General features: G+C 45.0%; 1 protein-coding gene across 1 annotated transcript in view; it reads left to right on the forward strand.

The window, feature by feature from the left end:
- The window catches only part of SNTG2 (syntrophin gamma 2), a 503,218-nt gene that overhangs the window by 298,684 nt on the left and 192,276 nt on the right, over positions 1–12,258 (forward strand). The window contains exon 19 of the mRNA XM_075595051.1: positions 11,442–11,513. Within this exon, the coding sequence (XP_075451166.1) occupies positions 11,442–11,513 (72 nt within the window). The remainder of the gene's footprint in view (positions 1–11,441; positions 11,514–12,258) is intronic.

Raw genomic sequence — 12,258 nt, forward strand, 5'->3', positions numbered from 1 at the left:
AATAATACCTTTACTGTATTATGATTGTGTCATGAAAATGGGTGCAATTTCATATCATTAAACAGTCCTTAAATTTCTATATAAGCATATTCTTCCAAGGAAGCTTTCTTTGCTCAATGTAGGAGTACACATAAGATGTAGCCTCAATAGGTTGCCAGATAATCACCCCCAACAAAATTGAGGAAAGAAAATTGTATCTATGCTTCTACTTTGAATGTGCATATATACATGAATACACGTACATTATATACCTGTATATTTTCTTTGGTTTCTTTATGCTTATGATAATATAATAAGCATTTCTTATTTGAGTCAAAACATACATGTACAGTATGCAAAATAAACATAAAAATTAAATTACTGATATGTTTATTTGATTTTCTGGAGTCAGGAATCCGTCATCTGTGGTCTTGTCAATCTTGATAGTGAAACATAAATATTTCCGTCTTTTCATCTCCATAACTTTATTTGTAAGCACTGAATATGTCAGCTTTATTAGGACTTAATTTATGTTTTTTTTTGCCATATGCAAAGTCAATACATCATTAAGGAAAAGTAGTGTACACATACAGTATTTGAACAAGGTAATTGATGTATTAATATTTATGTTTTATCAAAAATGTAATGTGTTGAACTGAGCCATCAAAACATGCTGCTTGTTCATGACAAGAATGCAGAAGAAATGTAAAAATTTGTTTGGCACTAGAAAAGAAGAGTGGTTCTGTAGCTGCTACTATGAAAACAGCAGCAATTAACCCACAGAAAAAGCCTTCTAGTACACAAAGAAAAAAAATGGAAAGGCAGGTTTTACCAACACCATCATCTTCCCCATCAGGTTAGGAGAACAAACCCATCCCCACCTGGGTGGAAAAGGTTGTCCACAAAAAAAAGATATTGTTGGCAAGAATAGAAGTGGCTAAGATACAGTAAAGTTGCCATCAGTGCCAAACTAAGCACACATGTTGTTGGTACTAATTTCAGTATGAGGGACGAGGTTGAGGAGAATGTTTCTGAATGTGGACTGTCCTCAACACTTACATGTACAAGGACACCAGCTGAAGCTACTGTGTTTATTAAGGAAGTACTAGAGTAAGATACTGAATCAGTCTGTACATCCTATTCCTCATACAAATGCGCAACTGCCGTGAAAAATGGTGGGAAAAGAGAGAAAGATACTGAGGCTTTAGTTCTTCTGTTTTAAGACTCTGAGAAGGTGAAGAAAAAAGTGATTGCCAACGAAGGGATTGAGGCCAAGATGGAGAAGGTAAAGAAGGTGCAAAAGCAGCACACAAAATGCACATGCAGGGGGAGGGGAGGCAACTCCAATGGTGATGTGATCCTTGGTGCAACAACAACACTTGTTGGTAGCATCAATGCAGAAGGTGATGATGATAATACATACAGCTTACTGCCCTTGGTGCCAGGATGTGGAGCGGCTAATGCAGCTGGAGTGCAGCTTTCTTGTGGTTGCATTGAAGCTACAGCTCTCATGACTGAGAGGGTAGTAAGTTTCCCAGCAGGATTGATGCAGTGGGGCTCCCTGCTTCTGATTGGGACTTCCAGCAAAGCATTGCATTAATTGCATAGCATTAATTTTACCAGGCCGCCACCAGTCAGTAAGAGCTGCGCAGAGACATCAGAGAGAAGCAGTCTTTCTTTGTGTATGCAATTATAAAAAAAAGCTTAAAAGCGCTAATATGTGATAACTAGAATTAATATAATTATTAATATAGTGCTATACTGTATAAAATTAAATGTGAAATATAACGTGACAACCAACCTTGTGCATTGTATATATTCACTGGTGATGTTCTGCAGCCTAGATAAAAAGGGTCTCTGACACCCTTAAGAGAGATCCAAAACTGGAAACAACCTGGTGCATGAATCTATAAATTGGGCAATATAATTATTATTTAGCAGGTATCGGTGTACCGAGGTTCCTGAGGACAATGCATAGGAATTATTGAATACTTATAAATTAAACAATTTATTAAAATACAAAAAATGAAATAGAAAATGTTGTCAAATAAACCTGAACCTTAAGCTTAATCTTTCTATATTCAACTTAGTATTTAAACTGTAAAGCGGAGAGATCCACAATAAAATGGAACAATAAGAAGCATCTTCCAAAAACACATGATCTTCTTTTCAATATCGAGGTATAGTCCTTATATGTTGAAGTTGATAATGGATTCTATACTCCAATTGTTATATGGAAGAAACAAAGTCTAAAAACTTTTTTAGAGCATTAGGAACCTCCATACTGATAAGGAGATGGTTGAGTCAGTATAATGATATGCAAACCTTGATTGAAGCTGTCTTTTATTGAAAATTTCATAGATCACCCTTTAGGTGATTAATAGAGAAGAAAGGGTGGTTTATACCTTATTTGTTGGTAGGTTCATCTATATGTCTGGTATAGATCACTAAAGGGTATAGATATATTTACCCTTGTTATCTAGATATCGGTGATTGTATTAAGAAGATGATGTTGTTGTGTCCTATGCACACTTACTGCTTGCGATCCATGCTGCGGCTGTTTGTTCAGTGTGTCTTACATGGGGATGTGACTACTCCAGTGTACACAGTTTTACCTTAAGGGTCCGCCAAATTAACTGCCACCCCCTCTGGCCACTTTGGCCTTTCAATATTGTGAAGTTTGTCTTCTTGGGTCATCCGCCCTATTAGGGCAATCTTGTAGTCCCACACATCAGATCTTTGTTTGCCGTCAGTGCAGCCTTCACTCCACGATCGCAACAGCACAGCTGATCTCTCTGTAGTAGCTGGTTTTGGTACCAAGTATGAAAGAAACCACACAGGTGATTTCTATGTATGCTCGCAAGGTTCAGGCTCGTCACCCTACACGTTTCTCCTTTCGGCTTCCTCAGGGGTAACTTTCTTTGTGTATCCCCCCCCATAGCTCTTACAGCAGTTCTCACTATTTTTAGTATTATTTTGTACATATATTTTAAACATGGTGTCTCCAGAGCTGAACCCCATTATCTTGAGTTCCGGGAACCCCCAGATTCCCAGGTTCAGACCTCTGTAGTGGGTGCTGGTATCTAGGCACTGTTTAAATGTCCTGGTCACTTGGGCCTTGGCGCAGAAGATTTAAACTTGCAGGAGATTCCAGAACCTACTACAGAGGTCTGTATCTCTGAAAGTAGGGGTTTCCCAAAGCTTAAATTAATGGGGTTCAGCTCTGGAGACCCCCAGCTTCTAACCTATGTAAAAAATAATTAAAAAAGCAAGAGTGTGCTACTCATCTGAAAGGTGAGCAGCTGTATTCTCTCCCCAGCTCATGGCCTATTAGGTAAAAGACTAATGCTGCAGTATCCCATTTAAAAGCATGAAACTCCGCTGTGTTATCCCTTCAGGGCAGCAAAACTCGCTGCTCTTGTGGCCGCATTTTCCTCGCTGTCAGAACGTAAGTCTTGCTACATTCTGTATGGTCGTTAATTACTCTCTGAGCAGCAGGCAGCAATAGCATCGACCACCATTACCACAATTACTTTCACTAGTGCTCCTAATACATTAAAATGCAAACTCTAACTTTTCTATATATTCTAAACTTTAAAGCAAACTAAAAAACATTCAAAAGCCCACCACCAATATCCTCATAGTTGCCAGCTTCAGAAATAGCACATACTGGTAGGCAATATAAGATGACCTCTTTGGGCAGGGAGTCCTTTTCCTTATGTAACGGGTATTCCACCCCACCCAATCTCATATATAGTGTGGGTGAGTAGAACATGTGGTGTTACCAGTGTGGTGCGTATACCTGCAGGCTCACAGGAGGTCTGAGCCTCCGCTAGTGAGAGCCTGGGGTGAATCCTCTGGAACGAATCTTCTTTCAGCGCCTCCACCTGTGTAGAATTCTATGGAAGTGTAGAATGACCCTACATAGGAACCCAATCAGAAACCACACACACAGTGATTATATAACTAAGGACTTTACTAACGAATAATAATGATAACCTGTGTCTCTCTCACGGTGAGACACTAACAGTGACGTCTCGCAGGACGATTCCCAAACACTAGGTGATCCCACCCAGTGTCCCAAGAACCCCACCCAATGTCCCGTACTCCTACAGAGATAGTCAATGGGTGACTGCGCAGTCACTAAGAACCTCTAGGCCTGTTGGTGCACATGTGATGGTATAATACCTGCCGAGCCCTCCGGTGCTCGGGTCAGCAACAAACTTCTCAAAGGGTCAGACGTGTGATGAGTCCGTCTGATCCTCCAACCGAACTCCTTGCACGTGCGGACCGCTAGGGCGGTCCCACTCTGGAATCGTCTCTGTGGACCCCAACGTGGGTCCAACCGCTTCCACAGGAACAGCAGCAGCCGCTGTGTCCCTATCTATCTAAATGGTACTAATGTGACAGGAACCCTAACCTAGGGCCTGTCCCTGTAGTACAGCAACCTGTAGTGGCTTGGGGAACTCCTAGGGCCTGCAGGGGGTAATGACCTGTCCCACTCCCCTAACTACCCAATCCCTTCGGTAAGTGATCTGGAATGGACTAGAGTACTCTTCCATGCAGTACTTGGGCGTCTACCTACTGTTGGCTAGCCTAGTGCAGATCCTCTCCAGAATTCCTGACCTCGTTAACAGGCTATCCCTTCAGGCATCCTACCCTTAGCGCTACCTCAAGGTGACTAGAACAGCTATAGCCCTTCTCCAGACCCACTACTCTCTGACTAGTCCCAGCGCCTACCGCAGCAAGCTGTAACTCACTGGAGGCTGCAGCCAACGTGCTGCGCAACAAGGTGCCTGCCTATCAGACCTCACAGCACTGCTCGCTGTGACCCTGACAATGCAGCACTCTAACAGTACTAAGGGCAGCGTCCCTATCTTGGGCCTCCCTCAGTACTTAACCCACTACGCTAGCGGGGGGGTTGGGGCCTACCTGGGGTGTGGGTACCTATGGGGTGCAGGAGCTGCTCTCACTCCCCGCACCCTTCTTCCCTCACAGCTCCCTAGCTCCAACCCTCTATCACCTTCCTCAACAGTTACCCACCCAACTAGTGGGGAGTTGGGGTCTACCTGGAGTGTGAGGTACCTATATGGGGCAGAAGCTGCACTCGCTCCCTACACCCTACTTCCCTAACAGCTCCCTGACTCCAACTCTATAACTGCAGACTTCCTTCTCTCAGCTCCCACTAATGTAAGTGGCAGGGTCCCTAACCTGAGGGCTGCCCCTGGCAACACTCACCTTACTGGGGAGCTGAGCTATCCTGGACCAAGGGGGTGCTGGCCTAATACAGGGGAGTCCCTCTCTCCTGTACCCTACCTCCTTCCTTCACAGGGTCCCTCCGCTGACTGACTAGCGTGGTGCAAGCCCGCGAAATGTATCCTTTCCTCCAGGGCAGTCCTGCAGCCTTATTGGCTCCTATGAGGCACCTGGTGCCTCCCTCGCTATGCTCCATGGGAGTTGTAGTCCCATAGAGCCTATCCTGGCATTGGGGCCGCGTGCGCGCCTTTCCTGCGCAGGCGCGAGCTATCTGGGGCTTCCTCAACCTTTCCCTACTCTGTTCTGGCCCTCGCGCGACTTTCCCTGCCTCTGGCGGCTGTACTGCGCATGCGCGACTCTGTCGGCTTACTCCTACACTCGCGCGATTACTGCGCATGCGTGAGTGGTTGCGTAATGGCGGCGCTCTCCTCGCCGGCCGCCGGGACCTTAGAGACGCGACCGCGGCCTTAGCAACGGCCCGATCGCGTCCCCGGCAACCGGCCTGCTCGCGGAGACAGCGCACCGCTCCCTGCAACGGCCCCCACCCTTGGGATGGCCGTCGGGTCTGCCGCTGGCCTCCGGCAGTACCCGGCATCGCTTGTGCCCACGGAGGCTCCCGAGGGGGTCGCAGGGGGAAAAGGGTGACCTGGCTACACTCTCCCCCTGGTGAAACACCCAACGCCCTCGCTTGGGGAACGACATAACAGGGCACAATTTCACACACTGACAAATGGCATGGCATACCCCGTACACTTAACAGATCGGCTTTAACCTCACCAACACATGTCACATCACACCCCATAATTCCCGAGGCTAGCTGAGACCATTTGTGGGGTGCCCCTAACTGATCAGGTGGGGGTACCTCACTTTTGCGTCCGTGAGCCTCTCCCAGAAAATTCTCTTGAAGAGCACACTCTGGGGTGACAGTCACTGGTTCAGTACTACTTCCTCCCCCTGGTGGAAGGAATAGCACAGTGTCTTTCAACCCGGTCTTTACCTGGTCATCCACGCCTTGGAAACAGCAGGCCAGGCGGCCAAGACCTTTCCCACGGTCCACTACTTGGCGGATGGGCCGCTTCTCTTTCAGCAAAGTCTCTGTTTCACCTGGCAGGGGGTAAAGGGTAGATACCTTACCACTGCGGTGATTCACGGTGTCCAACAGGTCCTCGGGGACGCTGTCAGTTCCCACCTTGGTGGTATCGGAACCTGTCCCCAACTCTTCTGGGACAGTCCACTCACTGACTCGAACTTCGGGAGCGTTGGATCCCAGTCCTGGGACCACTTGTGTCGGAGCACACGGCCTCACACTCCGCTCAGAAGCCGCAACTCTGGCCTTCTTCACGGCCACCTCCATCGGAGCCTGTGGGGGGCAAGGGGGTTCCTTACCACTCGGCTGGCTTGCGATGGGTTTCTCTTCTTCTGGCACGATAGGCAGTGGGCACTGGTCCACTCGCACCACTGGACAGCTATCTTCTAATGAGGACACCTCCGCCAGGACACGATGCAGAGGGGAGCCCTTCGCCCGGGCGACCAGACTTAAGGAGCCATCGTGCTCCGCGGTCACCTGGAGGCTCACCCCCAACACCCCTGGGGCAGTCGACTCACCCTTGTTGTCTGTAGGTACTGGTCCCAAGCCTAGGACCGATGGTACCTCTGCAGTAGGTCTGACTGACCATCGAAGTGCACACGGGCCCACAGCAGGGTCCGCAACATCGGAATACACCTCTTCAGAAATCAAACAGTCTAGCACGGCGTCAACGTATGGTTGCAGATTACAGTGTTTGCTCCCCCTGGTGGAATCTGTAGGAAGGGCACTTTCTACAAGGGAGTGGTTCTGGCTCTGCTCTGAGTCACTCACATCACTGGGGAGGGGCTCTGATTCTCGCGCCAATCCCGGACAGATTGTTGCAACATCTTTTTGTGCAGGTTGACAGTCAGCAGCACGTGCGCTCTCCTGATTTGGCGGGAAACGCCATCCTGCTTGGTCTGCGTAGACTAGGGGGTACCCTTCTGAGGGGCCCCCGGGCATGAACAGTGCGGACGGTGCCTTTGCCAGGCATATATTCTCAATGTGGGTTACTACAAAAAGAATGGTCTTCCATGTGGATGTGGGATCTTGTTCCTCATCTAAGACACATGTCCATGGCCACTCAGGAATTTTACACATATACTCCCGAACCTTCATTTTGGGTATAGTTACGGGAATGCCTCCTACCGCCACTACCTGTCCAGGGTCTAGATATTGCCTCAAAGCCCAGGCTAGGACCTCGTGTCCGGACTTCACAAACATGGTGACAAAAATAGGGACGGGACAATTTGGAAAAAATGGACAGGGCACCCCAGGTGTATCTCAGCAGCGCCTCCAATTGTAACGGGTTTCCCCCCCCCCCAATCTCACATTGGCCCGGGTAGTCTAACCAGTCCCCATTACGTGTTCGTGTCTGGTGGTGCACCTGTAGGCAACAGGGCTCCTGAGTCTCCCGCTTGATGGTATTAGGGGATGTCATCCAGACAGGCAGCTGAGGTAGTGTGTGCGAGTCCTACCTATATCCAGTGCAGCGCCTCCACCTCATCAGGATCTGTGCTTCCGCAGGAAGATGGTCCTGGTGAGGAACTCCTTCTTGGTGGTGCCATCCACTGCTGAGTCACTTCACACTCACACAGTGGAGGTATATTCAAACAGGGCATCTTTATTGATTGTTGCTGGTATGGGCAAGCTGCCCTTCACAGATAACAGCTCAGCCACTCATCTCCTTGCAGCATTCCATTAGGAAGGTCCCTTCTCTAATAGATCTGCTTTCCACCTCTCCTCTCAGAGAGATTCTCCAGCTTCACTGGCTGCTGTCAGCTCCTCTCCTGAGCTGCTTTGTCTCTCTCAGCTCCTCTAACTCTGCTGCGTATGCTCACTGATTCACAGCTAGCAGGAGACACTGCAACATTGTGGCAGACCTTCACGTGCCTCTCACTGAACTGAGCAGCTCAACAACAGGAAACTGAACTTCTAAATTTAGGCAGTGCTGTGTCTTATATCACCCCCCGGAGAACAAACATGCTCTGTATCACTAAGTGGGAACACACTGCATGTTGTCACTTCCTTTGGGGACATATGACACCTCACCAGAGTGTGAGGGCAAACCTCCATTGATTGTTGCTGGCACTCCTGCACACTTACCAGGGTTACTGCCAACATGAGAAAGAGATATGTACACCAATCCTAGACATGGCTACACTTATGTTAACTTCATGTCTGAAGCACTTATTCCCATTATGTCTTATATAGTTTTGTCACATGCATTACTGCTGAAAAGTGTTATGTACATAGCACAATAAAAATAAAAATATATATACATAGATACAAGAGCAGCCTTTGCAACATAGTTTATCATCATCATCATCATCATCATCATCATCATCATCATCATCATCATCATCATCATCATCATCATCATCATCATCATCATCATCATCATCATCATCATCATCATCCTCATCATGAGTGCATGACCCTGGTACTGTTAGGGACTCGAAGAGGAGAGGCAATAAAATCTTATTAGTCTCAGAAACAGCATCACACAACAGAAAATGTTTCAGGTGGAGGAGTATGATGATGAAGAATATGCTGTTAGTGATGGCAGTACTGGCGTGGGCAAGAGTGATAGCTCAATCAGGGGGAGGAGCAATAGACCTACTTCTAGGATGCAGCTTAATGTAGCAGCAAATCTATGTTTTTAAGTCAGGGCAGCCAGTCTAACTGTGTTTCTTTAATTCCTCTAAAATCCTGAGTTACTGGAAGCAACCTGGTAGCAGCATTACATCAGCAACCTGATTCACATTCCCTACTTTGCCAATGTACTTAACTTGATACTTACCAGTTTACTAGATCAATGTAAGAAAGTGCAGGAAATATTATTGGCATCTCAAAACATTTATGTTTACTTTAGCCACTCAAACTCAGCTCATAATTCCCTCTCTTGCCTGCTGCAGTCTAACAACCTGTCACATCACAAACCCAGAGCAGAGTTACCCACTCTGTGGAACTCAACCTTCAACACATACTGTAATCCTACTAGATAGGACCCTAGTTTGCCTGCAGCATGAGTAATAATGATAATATTGAATTGCCACTGAACTGAGCATGGGATGCTCGTCTGTCTGAGAAATTATCCCAATGTAGTATCTGTGAAAACTAAGATAAAATATATTTCTAAATCATTAGCTCCAGGAAAAAATGAGAGTTTTTGTGGCTTAGGGGAAGCAGTGCAGCGATAAACCTGGATCTAGAGTTATGGAGTTTATGGAGGAGGAAAAGCAGAGGACAGAGGAGGAAAGGGCTATGGTCAGACTCACCACAGTCAAGGGGTGACAGATGCTCAATTGCACCAGTGACCACTCATAGAGCAAACCCATTACTGGGGAGCAGCAGGCATAAGGGTACTCCTGAAAGTAGTTACAGACACATGTGTCTTTTTTAATTGGTACCCCCAACATTAATCTAAGGCCTTGGGGAATGCTGGGCTGGTGGTGTGGTAGTGTTAGTAGTAGTAGCAAATGTAGTTCTTTGTGAGACAAGTTGGCAAGTAATAATAATATAATAATAATAGCATGTTATTGTATAGTGCTGCAAGTTTTATGTAGCACGTTACAGAGACATTTTGCAGACACAATCCCTGCCCCATAGAGCTTACAATCTATGTTTTTGGTGCATGAGGCGCAGGGAGGTAAAGTGACTTGCCCAAGGTCAAAAGGAGCCGACACCGGGAATTTAACCAGATCCCCCTGCTTAAAACTCAGTGCCAGAGTCAGTGTCTTTACTCACTGAGCTGCAAGTAATAGTTTTGGTGCATGTGAGGCCGTAAATAGTGGAAAAGGTGAGAGAAAGTAGTGTGGTGGAGGCACACATGAATGACACAACTTCTCCTGGTTCCGACTTTGACTTCCAAATTTCTGGCCTTGGCTGGCCAATAGTGCCATCATGCCAATGGCATAGATATTAGGACCAGGAACAAACAACTAGTGTCCATCACTACTGCAAGAAGCATTATCATCATAAGTGGCAGTTTCCAGCTTGCCAATAGCATATTTAAATAATTATTTTTGTGCTATTTTGTTGTGACCTACACAAGTCTGCACTCATACAGCATTACCAGCCACATATGTAATACCTTTGCTGGCTTGGCACAGTGCTTTGCTTGTTAAGTGTATGACCTAACTGTACCATCTATACTGCAAGGGTGGTACGGAGAGCCCAAGGATATTCTCCTATTATGTTCATGTTTGCCGTGTGACGAGGAACTTTTAATACACAACTGTGTTTTTTGTGTGACTGCTGCCACAGCAGCAGGCTGTAGTGAGAGAGAAGTTCAGCAAGAAATTAGATATAACAAGCTGCTGCTACTAATGGGCTGTCACCAGCTCCATCCTGCCTATGCCATTTTACTACCACCTTCATCCGTACTTACTACCTTCTAGTTTACACCATCACCGCCATCTTCATCGTCAATCATTGTAAGCACAGTGCAAGTTACACATTTGCTAAAGTTACACTATCAGCAGCACACAGCTGCAGACATTACTCCAAACTCACTGTGGGAGTAAACAAGTTGTTGCTCAACCAATTACATAGGGGAGGGGTATGGGTTACTTACTGTAGGCCATTTGAGGAGTTCACAGCTTTGGTCAGCTCAGCAGAGACCAATTACTTCCGTAGATTTTCATTAATAAGAAGTACTGTATGTTGGTACTAAAATGCCATATTTTGTCAGTCTCCTACTCAAATCTCACTTTTTTATGTCCTACCATAGTAGGATGACATCTCTGCAATATCCAATGCACACTGCTTTTGTAATATCATATAGATTTATGTGCGTCAATGTTAGAACTGTTTTGATAGAAATGTTCAGCACTACATCTTGGGAGCTCAAAAAATGTATTATTGTACAAAACATAAGTAACTAATTAATAAGCACGCTGGTATATTATGTCCTTCTTTGTATTATAAAGATGTACAGTGTACTGACTTTGAAAATACTAGTTTTTTCAGCTTAGGTATCCTTGTAGTTACATAAAGTAGATTTAATTATTTAAACATTACACTTTATTTTTCAATATAGAGTATACTGTAGGTTTAACGCATTTACAATCAAGATTATTGTGTTTTGGGAAAGTAAATATACTGTATGACTTTATTCAATGATTTTTTTTTTCAGGTCAGCACATTAGACTGGGTACGAGCTGAAAAAATGTATAACCTCTGTGAGGTTCTATTTAAAGTTAGCAAGGTAAGTTTTCTATGGATCTTTAAAATCAGTATGACACTTAAAACATTTGTACTGTTTGAGTCTCACTCTCAAACTAACAATTCTATATTAATTCATCAATCCATATCAAATAAATATCTGACCTTAATGTCATTTTATATTAACTGTATACAGTGTGTTCTTTAGTAAAGTAAATACTTCTAAACGTGAGTTATGTCGCTAAATGAACATAGTTGACAGTACATCCAACTTTTTCCTACACAATATCACAAAATCTTACTTGGTATATTCCTCCTTTCCAATTTCTTATCATATCCCTCTATATGTTTCTTATTATTTATATTATATATGCAGAATGTATGTTTTATTCCAGTTATAGGCTGCTTCACTCACCCAGCCATACTGTACCTTTGAAAAAACAGAAATACAACAACGTACATTATAGAATGTCAATTATCAGAAGCCATCCCATCCAAATTAATAGAATATTAGCATAGTACTAACAGACTTAGGGGTTTATGTACTGATGAAATTGTGGAGTAACTATGGACAAAGGGAGATATTTTAATCTATCAATGCACTTTGCTCCAATTTTAGTTCTAGGGCACCAGTTTGTGATTTGAGGTGTGTCAATAAGAGGAGTTATCTGGTGCACATACAGATGTAAGGTTTACTGTCTTTGTGGGTGCTGTGAGGTGCTTTTTAGTCCACAGCAGTTATTTACGTCTATTTACGTTTTGCAGAGTGGGCACAACTGTCTTGCGAG

Source organism: Ascaphus truei, chromosome 4 (genome assembly GCF_040206685.1).
Source record: "Ascaphus truei isolate aAscTru1 chromosome 4, aAscTru1.hap1, whole genome shotgun sequence".
In the NCBI taxonomy this organism is placed as follows: domain Eukaryota; kingdom Metazoa; phylum Chordata; class Amphibia; order Anura; family Ascaphidae; genus Ascaphus; species Ascaphus truei.